General features: G+C 33.9%; 1 protein-coding gene across 4 annotated transcripts in view; it reads left to right on the top strand.

Moving 5' to 3' along the window:
- Positions 1-13,711, top strand: part of FUT8 (fucosyltransferase 8) — a 147,399-nt gene that overhangs the window by 55,819 nt on the left and 77,869 nt on the right. For 3 of the 4 annotated variants that reach the window (XM_076344443.1, XM_076344444.1, XM_076344442.1), the window contains one exon: positions 12,879-13,308. The exons of the other annotated variant lie outside the window; for it this stretch is intronic. In XM_076344443.1, coding sequence (XP_076200558.1) covers positions 13,106-13,308 — 203 coding nt within the window. In that variant the 5' untranslated portion in view covers positions 12,879-13,105. The remainder of the gene's footprint in view (positions 1-12,878; positions 13,309-13,711) is intronic. 4 annotated transcript variants of the gene reach the window in all.

Here is a 13,711-nt window from a genome sequence, read left to right as displayed (position 1 = left end):
AAGCCTTACTAAAATCCAGAAAAACTACATCCACCGCCTTCCCTTCATCCACTAGGCGGGTGACCTTATCATAGAAGGATATCAAATTCGTTAAACAGGACTTTCCTTTTGTGAACTTCTGTTGACTGTGCCTGACGATTGCATTATTCTTTAAATGCCTTTCAGTAGTACCCAGTATAATCTTTTCCGTAATTTTTCCAGGAACTGAGGTTAGACTAATAGGTCTGTAGTTCCCTGGGTCTTCCCTCATGCCCTTCTTGTAAATTGGAATAACATTGGCTAGCTTCCAGTCAGCAGGGACCTCCCCAGACTCCCAAGACCTTTGGTAGATGATCGAGAGGGGTCCTGCCATAACATCCGCTAGCTCCTTCAGTACTCTGTCGTCTCTATTAATTGCCTCTTGAACTGTCACTGGGCACCACTGACAAGAGTCTTGCTCTGTCTTCTTTACTTCCACCCATCAGGTATTTTTATATATTGATATATAATAATATTGATATAGGATATATAGGATATATATCCTGCCTGAGCTTTCTCTTCTCCTGGCTGAACAATCCCAGTTCTCTCAGCCGCTCCTCGCATGGGACATTTTCCAATCCCGTAATCATCTTTGTCACCCTTTGCTACACTTGCTCCAGTATGACCATGTGATGTACTAAAAACAAAGAATTTAATCAAATGTGACATGTTGTATAAAATAAGCTATCATGGGAACTTTTAATAGTAAACTATTTATTTGACCACGAAAAACAAATAGCTAGCAATTGTCTTGTAGTCTTATTTTTCTAGATATCATTCTGGATCAATCTTCTCTCTCTTTTACTTTTTTACTTTATAAAATACTTTGAATCAAATATTTGTATTTGCTATGAACAGCTTTTTTTTTTGGAGGAAACGTTTGCAGTAACACCTCCTGATTGAATGATGTGAAACTTCAGAAGCTTTTTCTTTATGGAGGATATTTAGACCTGTGGTAGATAAAATTCCAGAAAGGTTTTAGGATTTTTTTGTTTTAAACTTATGTTTTGTTTTAAACTTACATTAACAGTGATGGGCTGATGGACTATGTCAGTAATTGAGGTCACTACACAAGATGCTATATAAATACTAAACTAAAAAGCGAGTTCATGTCTTAAGGAAGGGCAACCAAAGGGGTACACAGAAGAGAATGAGGAGATAGTAAAGCATTTTTAACACAGTAATATTTAGTCATGGTCCTTGAAACTTTGATTTCTACTTGCTATGACAGAACTTTGAAAGCGAATAAGATAAGTGGGTAGAAAGACTTAGGCAGTTTGGTGTCAGCTCAAGAAAATCTCATAGGTATTTTTAGAAGAAAGTACTTGTGGTTGGTGCAGGACAGAAGAAATATTAAAGAATATGTCCCTGTCAATGCTAGTAAATTCTTAAAGAAACTAGATAATGAGTAGTTTAGTGAAGAACCTTAAATATCACAAAATGATCTTGCTGGTGGCATGGGGAGCTAGAACCTCATAGGGAGCCTACAAAGGTGTTCAAAGAGCTGAGGTTATAAAGATATAATATAAAACCAGGAGTATATATTTATTGGTTTCTGTTGAGTGTAAATGAGAGAAATATGGACAGATATCAGTACCAAAGGGAAAAATACATTAATTTGGATGCAGTTGGATGAAGACCTAGATAATGTTTGGTGTTTTAAACAGCAAGGAGATAATGTAAAGGAATATAATAAAGTAAAAAGTAATATTAGAAATTCTGTTGGGGTGAAAGCATTAAGACCTTGTTCAGTAATGGTACCAAGATTATTATTCTGGATGACAATTCAGGTGTTTGTAGTAGTTAGAGGTCACTGATGGAGGAGGAGGCTTATAGGAAAGAAAAGAAGTGCATACATTCCTTAGTTACTTTCTTACAGTATTCTGATTGAAATTAGACTTGTAAGGAAGATGGGAAATTACACTTACTGTTCTCTCAGCTTCAGTTTGTCTGCTATACACCTTCTTAAGAACTTCAAAAAAGCAGTAGCAACCTCGGTTTGGTGACTTCTGTCATGTCTTCACTGATCATCAGTCATTTTAGGGAATTTATTGCTGCTACTTGGCTTGCAAGTACAGCAACTCTGGAGCTGTCAATCAGCTCAGTTTATAATCTACATATGTTCATCTTTTGTTGTTGACTTTATTTTCATTGCATCAGTAATCACTACCTATGACTCTAGGATAAAATTAGTTATACAGAGCAACTACCTTTGTTTTAAGCTGCAAACAAACTGTAAGTATTGACTTTCTAAAAGAAGAAGAAATTTGGCACAACAAGATTGCTTACTGGACATTCTGAATATTTGCCTATTTCTTTCTCTGCCTTCCTTTCTGAAGGTGTTTTCATTTCAAAACTCTTCAAAGTTGTTTTCAGCTATAAAATTTTATGCAGTTAAATTGAAAAAAAGTCTCTGTGTTGGTCAGCTGAGCATTTTAGAATAAACACTAGAACCTCAGAAATAATACCAGGATCCTTTAAGGTTCGTTTTTCCTCTGCTTTGAATTTCTTGTCTGTATTATAGTATGTATTCTGTTAATCCTTCTAAATGAATCTTAAGATGAGTCTTCTCAAGTTGATAATCTTGTGTTTTGACACTAGCTTTAATTCCTCAACTCCTGGTAATTTACCTTCTTCGTAAGCTCTGTAAGTCTGCAAAGTCATCAAGCTTCAAAACTCAGTGGCAGAATCTCTCTAACCGAATTTCAGGAAGGATAAATCATGTTGTGTCTTTCTCCTAAGTTTGTTCTTGTTGGTTATGATTTTGTTTTCTAACCAAATGAAATGAGTGGGCCTGCAGCTTTCACATAGTTAAGGAAGTCCCTCAGTACCATCTCTTCCTGCCAGGGAGTTTTCTGTGGTGAAGATCCAAAATTATAGTATTTGAAAGCTTCAGTGTTGAATAAATCTGCACTTGCAATGAAATTGAAAAAGGTGGTGAATTCCATTAAGAAAATGTTTAATTAGAGAATAATCTGCTGATTGTATCAGATGAGCAGATCATATTTATTTATGTAAAATTATAAGGGAGTATATGAAGAGAAAATCACCCAAATTGCTCAGAGCAAGCCGTACAGTTATAAAATTAGGCTTTTACAGAAACAGTAGTAAAGATGAAGGTGTTAGGAGTAAAGTAAAGTAAAGATGTTAGGAGTAAATAGTAAGCAAGTCTCATGATTATGTTTACTTATGTCCTGTGATACATGTGAACAGAAATTAGGAAGAAAAAAGAAGTAAATTTGCACAATAATTAAGTATACATATGGAATACTACAGAATTTACGTCCTTGTTCCAGAAAAAGCAGGGAATGGATAGTTTTTATGGATAGAAAAATAAAATTATATAACTGAAACAGTGAACTTGAATAGAAAACTAAAGAAACTTCATTTTGGATACTTTTAGAATACAAACATTAATACATGTTCTGTGAATGGGTTTCTGTTCTCTGGTTGAAGAAAATAATATATATAATTTGTATATTAATAAAGGTAATTAAAAAGTTATGGATGAATGAAATGCTTTCGAAATTGTTTCCAGTCAATAGTCTAAAAAGTTTGGAACTAAATTGGATAAAGTCTCTTGGGATTAGTATAGATGAGTGCTAGAATTAGAAATAATTACCAGCCCTGGCTTGATCACAGTAGTATGCAAAGCATGGGGACAAATTTTGAAAGAAATGACAATTAACAAAGTACAGCTAGATGAAAATGGAAAATGAGATAAATGCAACACAGGTTCGCCAAAGATTATTTGATCTGGATTATTCTAGGTTTACTTATTAACTATTTCAGTGAGGGAAAGTAAATTTCCTAATTAAATGTAGTTTGGGAGAAACTGTGTATCTGGACTTCCTTTCAGCATTTTCTTGGCACATAGAAAATTATATATTGAGTTAGAGGAAATGTGGATGAAAAGTACAATCATTCATTGGAAAAAAAAGTAGCTGAAGGTATGAAGTGACAGTGACTTGTGCTACAAGGAAGAATATTAGACTGGAGGAGAGACACTATTAGTGCACTAGATTACATCTGTTATTCATCTTGGGGATTTTCAGTAGTGACGACGTCACAAGAAGATAATAGATTATAATGAAATTTAGGTCACAAAGTAGAGGAGTGTTATGATGGGGGTCAGAAAAATGTGCAAGAAGAATTTTTTACTTGGGATACTGGAGTGGTAGAATGGGATAAAATATAATAACACAAAGTTAAAAGGATTAAAAATAAGAATTTCTGTATATAAGATGAGAGCTTGTCAATTTGAAGAGATACAGGTGCCAAAAAGTTTGAAGGTATCCTTGCAAAATGGTTGCTGACTGCCAGAGTAATGTGGCCATGAAAAAGACAAATCCAGTCCTAGGATAAATCACAGAAAGCAGGTCCAAGAGAGAAAAGCAAGTATTCGTTTCATACAAGGCACCGGCAACATCTTATGTGTTATGTATACAATTCTGATTCCTGATGTTCTGAAGAGACTTAATCGGAATGGGCGCTGGTACAGGTTGTGGAGAATTTGTAAGCCTCTTGCAATGAAGTGCTTGTAAACTAGCATATAAGACTCAGACTAACATATAAGTCTCAGAAGGCATATGGCTGCTTTCTGTAGATAGACCACTCTCTACAGAATAGGGCAGTAACCAAGCTCTCTAAACTGAGTTTATACTAGTGCAAGAAAACACAAGTATAAATTAGCAAAATACAAATTTAGTTTGGAAATTAAAGAAGGCTTTTAAGCATTGGAAGAGCGAGTTTTTAAACAGCATTCCAATAATGGGTAAAGGAAATCCTTTTTTTTTTTTTTCAGGTGGAACTTAAAAAGGTTTCTATGGCATGGTTACCTGAAATACTAGGACATAGGATTTGACTGAAGAAATCTTGCCCATATAACCTAGTTCAGATTATGAAGATGGTGTTTCATTAAGCAAATAATATATAAGCCTTTGTAAAGAATGCATTGCATACACCATGAATACTTGCAATGTTTGCTTATTTGTATCAAACACTACAGAGTCATTTGTTATTTTTGTCCTTTGATCCTTAGTTTTATTTTAATATCCTAAAAGGATTATTTCTTTAGGCTCTAATCCTTTGTCAGAGGCTGTGCCATCACATCATTGTTACATAGGAACTGGAATCAGAAAGTTGGGGGGTTTTTTGTGGTTTTTTTTTTTTTTTTAATTTTATTTTTATTATAGCAGAGCAGGTTAGCATTACTTAGGGTAGCATGCTTTCCTAAGAAGATAATTTTTGTTGGTGAAATCTTAAAAATACTAACTTAACTTACTTAAGTTTACTTTACTTTTAAAAGAAACTACCAATGATGTGAAAGTTCACTCTAAGTTGCATGTACAGTGTAACATGCTTTTTGAGTGTTTCACGTTTTTTGACTTTAAGTCAATGTGATAGCCCTTAACAGTGGAGTGAATTTCATGTTTCATACTGTGAAAAAAAGAACTGTAGATAATGTACATGCCATTAAATATAATGCCATACATAGTAGCTATAGCGATGTATGAATTTTGCTTCATGAGTAATTTTTTTTCTTTTCAACTTACATAAGGTACACTTTTTTTTGAGTGAATCTAGATCAGTAGGTGGTTGAGCCAAAAGTAGACTTGCTTAGCTTGCTTTGAACTGAACCGAAAATAACTTGAAACTGTACATTGCCAAGAAAAAGTATAATGCTATTCTGGGGCCATAATTCTGAATAGCAAGGAAGAATACACAAAGAGAAAATCTCCACTCCATCACTGGATTTGTTACTGAAAGCATGTTGGGAATAGTAAGTTAATAAGGACCTTATTTAAGTCATGGAAGATGTCCTTTCATTTGAAATTATGGTATTGGGCTATTCAAGTTTCTGATTTGTAAGTACCTTTTAAGGCTTTAAAATAACCAGCAGGCATTATGGGGGCAAGATGAGGAAATATAGTATATATTTATTTTTTCATTGATTAATCATTTTTGCTATAGCAAAATAACTTTGACATGGATGCACATTATTTCTCCTGATGATGTTGGAGCTACACTTCAGTCTCTTTTTTAATTATCATTTTCAATAAGTTAGTGTTCTCTTTACTATTTCCTTTAGTCATTTTGTAAACATTGCATTGCATTGAAGCAATGGTTTTTAACCAAACCTTCCCTGTTAATTGGACAACAAAACATTTTTATATGCTTCTGATCGATTGTGGCTTACATGTGTAGTATGCACAATTTGATTTCCTGATGAAGGCATTGAAGCAGACCTTTATTTTTATGTAAATATTCTGTCGTCTCTTTAATGGAGTCTAAATAAATTTGTGACACTAACCACATTTTCTGTGCTATGCATTTAGCAGTAAATAAATTTTAATTTGACTTCCTTTCTCACAATATTATTTTCCATTCAACTGGTGCATTAAAGACTGTGTATTCCTAATGATTTATAATAGTAAGTACTTATCAGAACTTTTTTGCTTCATTAAATAATACTGCATATTTTGCATTGACTTCTTATAATAGAGCTACAGGATTAAATTAAACCTGAAAAATAGCTTACTGTAGGTGATACTTTGCTTTCAATTTAGCATTTGCTTTTAACATTACTTTGTTCTTATTCTACAAAACTTTTTCCTGATACTGGTTTGCTTTCTTTACTAGCTGAAACAGGAGTTTGAAATAACAAATCAATTTCTAAAGAGTGACAGAAAACTTTTACATTTAAACACAAAAAGCCTTGATGTTAATTACCACCAATATCTATTTGTTTCGCACTATTTTGAGAAGATTTCATAGCTTGTCTGTAGTCTCTTCATCTTCAGTCTCCTATGGAACCACAAGACCCTTTGCATTCATATGTGGAAGATTTTCCATCATTTATGTAAGTCCAAACTGCTTTATTTCACGGCAGCTAAAAGCTGTGTCTTTACATTCCAGAATCCCTAAAAGTTACCAATTTCACTGTGACATCTCCAGCCCCATGCTGATACTGGCATTAAAGCTTCTTTTGCCACTATACTGTTGTATGCTGCTGCTTCTACTGAGCTTCGTTTTTCAGTCCATGCCTAGCACCTACATCAGTGATGTGACAGGGATTTTTGTGGATGGTAGCTGGGTTCTTATGAATGGGAGATGATTTCCCTGAGAGATCAGATTGAAACCCTTTTAACTGGGTATAGTGATGAAATTTAAAAAGAAAATTAGCTTGAAAGATTGCTGTAGAGATAATTCCAAGAGCTGTTGGGGAGAATAGAGGAATACATGCTTTTTCACCCCAAACACCCAGGGTAAACCCTTTCAAAGAGATAAAAGAGATATCTTATTGCATTAGTTTAAAAGGTGATGTTATAAGAATGTAGTCAACCATTCTTGTGATCCCCTAGAAGGGAGACAGGAACTAATCTAAAATTGCAGGGAAGAAAATGCAAATTAGCTAATAGTCAATATATGGTGTTTTGACATGCTTATGCACTGGGAAATGCAAAGTATGGGAAAATCCAATCGAATGTAAGACAAGAAATCATGGTAAATCTCAGGGGATAATTAGTAAATTAAAATACATGGCTGCTTCTGGGTAAAAGAAATGTAACAGTATTCTTAGATAAAGGATCTTTACTATATAACATAATTTAATAATAACACTAATAATTGTTATTTAGATATTTTCCTGTTTCCTGCTTAATAAAATATATTTATTGGTACTGATTTCCCACACCTTCTAAGTTTGGTGGGCTCTTATTTTGATATTCAGTATCAGACGATGTTAATGACCATGTATGTTATGATTCATCTCAGGTTTGAATTACTGGGTTTGTGGGCTGCTGCTGAGTTTTCTCGAACTTCAGGCTCATACTTTCAGTCTTGGCAGTCCTGAGCTTTGTTTACAGTATGGAAACTCATAAACAGCTATATAAAATTAAAGAGGGATAAATATTGACATTACATCTTGACTTCCTGTCAGGCAGATATCTATGATATACGTCTGCATGTGGAGGTCTTTCAGAAACCTGATACAAGCTGTAGAAGTTGAACAGTTTTAAAAACCTGATCAGTTTTCCTTTTTGTTTCCTTATTTGTTCTTTTATTTCTACTAGTCTTTTATTTATTATAATTTAATTTATTTAAAGGTCTTGTATGGCCTTTGAAATACTGAAATACTTTGACATTTTGCATTCCCAGAACAGTGTGAAATTGAGGAAAAAATGTAAAAGGCACATTACAGTACAAAGCCAATAGTTAAGAGTAGTTAGAACTCATGTATAATTAGATATACCACTTTTTGAGATACAGGCTGACTGTTTAATGTTAGTTCAGAATGTTCTTCCTATTTGTTCAGATAGTTTGGCATCTTTATTTTATATTTAACTGTACTGTGATCTAACTTATAAAAAGACCAATGACATCATCAGAGATTCATAGAAATCAGATAAAACATGCTATTTTTGCATGTTCTATAAAATGTTTAAGAGTAGTTTCAGAACTCTGTTGTTTAAAATATTAAGTCCATTAATTGTTTTAGACATAATTTTATTTATTTTCAGGAAGAAAAAACAGGTTTACTATTAAAGAAAGCTAAATTCAAAGTGTCGGTACTTTAAAATCACTTGTGTAAAAGCAATGTGAAGGTGCTACAGGAACAATGTACTTGAAAATAATTACTGTACACCATTAATTGCTTGAGATGTACAACTTATCTAGCCTGATGTATCTCTCAGACTGGCTAGCAGTGGATGTCCAGGGAAAACTGCAAGAACCAGGATACTATGGTGATACTGCCTCGGTATATTCTCTGGTTTCCAACAATATGTGGCTTGGGATTCGGAGAGTATTGGGTGAATCTTTGTGAGTAGCCTTTGATGGTCTAATGGCCTTTGAAATGTAAACTTTTAATACCTACAGTGTTTGATCAAAATGAGTTTCATGCTGGAATTGCGCATCTTGAGAAATACCTTCTTTTTCTTTTGAATCTGTTCAACCAGAAAGTTTTACTCATTATGCCCTTGTGCCAGAAGCAACAACAAACAATTATATCTTGTTTACTTTCTTATACCATTAATGATTTTTATAGGTTTGCCATGTTAATTTCTGAGTTGTCCTTTCTACTAATCTGTTCAGCCACTATTTGTTACTGAAGGCCATTCTCTCTCTCTGCTAATTTTTGTAACCCTTTTCGGTATAATTTCTATTTCTACCATGTCTTTTTGAGTAGGATGAATCAGAATGATATGAGGTAATCAAAGTCCTGACCCAATGTTTTTATGCAGTGACATAATGATAATTATTTCTGTTGGGTTTTTTTAGGGGGGGAGGTTCTTGGGTTTGTGGGGATTTTTTTTTGTTTGTTTGTTTTTAAACCTGTGAGGACTTGGTTGCTTTTTGGCCAATGCTGAGCTGATATTTTACAGAATCACCTATTACAGCTGAAGTCCATTCCTGAGGGATAGTGATTCAAAGGTCATCTATAACTCTACACACTGATATAAACTGATTTTTCATCTTTCATTTTATTTCTTCATTAGACAGAGTCTTGATGTTCTTCATCGCGGTCAACTTTTGTATAATATGTGCAGACTTTGTTACCTCACTTTCCATCTTGTTTTCCAAATCACTTACGAATATATTAAACTGTATGAACTCTACCATGAGTTCTAGTGAGGTCCCTGATCATTCATTCCACTTAGAAACTGATTGCCTAGTCTTACTGTAAGTTTCTTCTCTTTTAGCAGGGTGGTGACTCATATGATGAACTTTCTTCTTCCATGCAGCTTAGTTTCTCTGAAACATTTTGAGGACCTTGTTGAATGCCATTTGGAAATCCATATTGACTAGATCAACTCCGTAACAATTAGAACTGGTTCTCTCTTGCCTGGGTGTTTGTTTACATCTTCAGGAGGACTTTTATAAATGTATGAGGCACAATTTCTCTTTCCATAAGCTATGTTAGTACACTTTGATTACATTCATCCTTATGTCTGCAGTTCTATTTAATCCCATTACTATTTCTGCCAGTTTGCCTGACATGAATGTCATTTTTTTTCTGGCCTATAGTTGCAGGGATCCCTGCTGTAGCCCTTGCAAAGAATTCAGTTTACTGTTTTCATTTTCCATTCCTTTGCTACAAGATGATTATAAGTGAGAGGTTACATACTACTGTTAATAATTAAACTATTGCGTTCTTGAACTTCTTTAGAACTGTTGGAAGAATATCATCTGTTCCTGACGACTTGTACGTATTTTCCTTGCAAAGTACTCTAAAAAATTCTTATATACTCTGCTCATTTGTTGACCTTAAAGTCTCTAGTAAGCTGTCTTTGGATAAAAGGTTTAGTATTAATTTTTATGTCTTTAACGTACCAGAATTTAGAGTCTTATCTATCTAATAATTTGATTATGATTGTGACTTTTTAAAACGATACTTTCTTTGCTAATTATAATAGCCATCTTTACCTGATGTTTTAATTAAGACCATGATATCTTTCCAGGTGGCATGGAGTCCATTTCTCTTTTAAAATAGTTCCTCTTCTTGAAATTCATCACAGCTGTAGTGAATTTTTTTCTTTGTTGCTCCTAGAAGGAGATCATATCTGAGTATATTATGCAGACTGTTATAAAATGGTCCTCCGGAGAAACTTTTTGATCTAAGATCTGCAAACTGCTTGTGATTAAGTCAAGAGTTTTTCATAGTAGCTTTTCTCTTAAGCGGTAATTTTATAATGTTCATAGCATCTGTTCATTCTCATCACAATTCCCAGCATACTATTTACCCAATCAGTAGAGGAATTATTTGAAGTCTCCTATTATTTTTTCTTTCCCCTGCCTTCACAGACTTTGTGATTTCACTTCGCATGTTGCAGCCAGAGTCAACCATTTTCTGGGTGATTGGTAGTTTAGATGTAAGAATACACTTTCCCACTTAAACCTTAAACTTCAGTCCGTCGGGGTTTTATAGTAATCATTCCTGCAGGTAACTAGGCTTGCTTCGCTTATAGAAACGATCCTCTGTGGGTTGGGCATGGCCTATTCTGTTTCATATAATGTGGGTTCTTTTTCCTTATGCTGTGATCTGTAAAGATTGTTGAAGAAACCACTATCTTCCTGAAGACAGTCCCACGCTTTTGCCAAGCTAAAGCAAAAGCTATATAAAGCTTTCTTAGAGATCTGTAGAAAATGACATGTGGGATTCTGACATTACTTTCAAAGAAAACTGATCCACTTATAACTCACCTTGTCACAGGTACATTAGATGGAAAAGCCTGAGAGAGGTACTACATAAGTTTTCCATTTCATTAGTAATAGTCAATTTTCAAATAGTTTATCTTGTGTACCATCTTACTAGTCTTAAGTGGAATTTTTTTGCCTCTTTCAAGAATATACAAACAAAAACCCTCCTGCAAAATAAGTAGAGAAAATTTTTCAGCATTTTCTAATACTATGTTAGCATTTTAGTAGCTGGAAGTGCGTGCTCCAGGCATATCTTTGTGACTGGGTGAGTTTGGAAGTTATTGCAAGTTGGGAAGCCTTTTCTCTAAACTTGAAATGAGTTGGAACAGAATAAAAAAACGAAATGAAATGAAAAATAAGTTAAAGGTGAAAGAAGGATTAAACAGAGAAGAATAATTTGGGAGAATGTGGGTGTGGGTAGCATCTCAGAGGAAATATGGTAGATTTACAAATTTGAGAATTGGAAATATAGATTATTTTGGAAATTGAGTATAAATGGCATATATATGCCTTTTGCAAAAGATAGAAATGTTACATTGCAGAGAAAGAGGAAAAGAGGTGAGAAGCACTTTAGAAGATTGTGGATGTGCTGATCAGTTAAATCTTAAATTCTGTTCTAGATAGAATGAGAAGATTCTTACAGTCATTGAATCATGTTTTGCCAAGTAGAAAATGAGTTGAGGTGATTTTGCATTTTTTTAAATGATGCAGTGTTTTTAGATGAGAGAAGGTATTACCTTTAGCGCTTTTTTTGCATTTTTGTAGTTTTAATAGTAACACTTGTCAAAATGGGTTTGATAGTTTTAAAGCAGAAGAAAAATATTTCTAAAAAATTAGCTTTCTATACTCATGCCTGATTTTCAAATGTGTGAGTTTAACAGTGCCACATAGGTTCTACTTGAAACCCCCCTCTGTTCTACCTCTTAAATGTTCAGTGTTTCTTCTTACCTGTTTTAGCACATACAGTGGAAGGGTAAAGAGAGAAGTGTTGTCTTGCTATTTTAAGCAAGAAATAAAATTTTGGGTTTAATTTTAGATAGACATTTCAGAGGCCACTATAAATTTAAGAGTAAGATATACAATGGATTGTTTGTTTAAAAATTAGTGCTTATACTCTTTGCCGTGCTTGCAAGTTGCTTAATTGGTATTACAGCTGCTAGTAGGTCAATCTACTTGCAAATAGTGGAATATATTGTTAGAATGGCTATAACTCTTCTGTTACAGGGTGGGAGTCATGATAAAAATGGCGAAGAGAGTTCATAAAAGTGAAGACAATAAAGATGAATTTGTAATTGAATAAAGGCTCTTCGTTAATAGTAAAGGAGACTATTAGGTTTACCACAGAATAATTTTTGAACTATTTTAATGTGTGAAATGACATACAAATTGGTAAATATTTCTCTTACAAAAAGCAGCATTTCTTCTGGCCATTGCAAACCCAGAATTAATTGTGTATTATTTATGTGGTTCATTCTTGAGCTCAGCATATTTATTGTGGAAAGTTAAAAGCTTTTTTTCTTTTTCTCCTTGACAGAAAGTAGTAACATTATTGTCATTAACATTCAGGAATGATGATAGACACATTTAGCTTAATTGCAATCCAATATATTGTTGTATATCAGAATTATAATTTCAGATTTTTTTTATTCTTTTCACAGAATATAAACCAAGAATGATGCGATATTAATGCTTTCTATGTACAGCCCTATAAGGATCTTCTCTAAGGAGTTGCAGTAAGAAAAACACTGAGAATAATTTTTCTCTGATACAATGTGGTGAAGCAGAGGAACTGAAATTGTCCACTTTTGTACAGGCTAAGGACTTAAAATGTTTGTTATTTTGTGAGCAGAAGCAGTTCTGGAGTTTCAGAATTGAACTTCTGAAAATGCGGCCATGGACTGGTTCCTGGCGTTGGATTATGCTCATCCTCTTTGCTTGGGGAACTTTACTCTTTTATATTGGTGGACACCTGGTACGAGACAGTGAGCATCCAGATCACTCTAGTCGCGAATTATCCAAGATACTTGCTAAACTTGAACGTTTAAAGCAACAAAATGAAGACTTAAGGCGGATGGCAGAATCTCTCAGGTAGGATCTAAAAGTAAAACTTTTCAGAAAATGGTTATATGAAATATCAAAAATTAAATTGAGAGTTGTGGGGTTTTTTTTTGTAAAATCATGTTTAACATTTAAAAGTATAGAGAAGTGTTTTAATCAGTGCTATAACTAAGTGAAAATAGATTGCAAAAACCTTTAAACAAATAACGTACATTTAGTTTTGGTCTAATATAGTCATTATTTAACAGTTATTATTTAATGGTGCCCAAGTGTTACTGTCACAATAAGAGTTCTGTAGGTGATTAACTCCTCACTGCCAACTTCAAACAAGTGCAATTATTATGATGTTCAAACCAATTAGAACAGCTAGTGACTTTTCTACACTTCTGCATGCAGTAACCGGAAGAGCTTGTTTTAAAAGTGCTGAAAACAT

Source organism: Aptenodytes patagonicus, chromosome 7, assembly GCF_965638725.1.
Source record: "Aptenodytes patagonicus chromosome 7, bAptPat1.pri.cur, whole genome shotgun sequence".
In the NCBI taxonomy this organism is placed as follows: Eukaryota; Metazoa; Chordata; class Aves; order Sphenisciformes; family Spheniscidae; genus Aptenodytes; species Aptenodytes patagonicus.
This window is presented reverse-complemented; position numbering and strand designations above follow the sequence as displayed.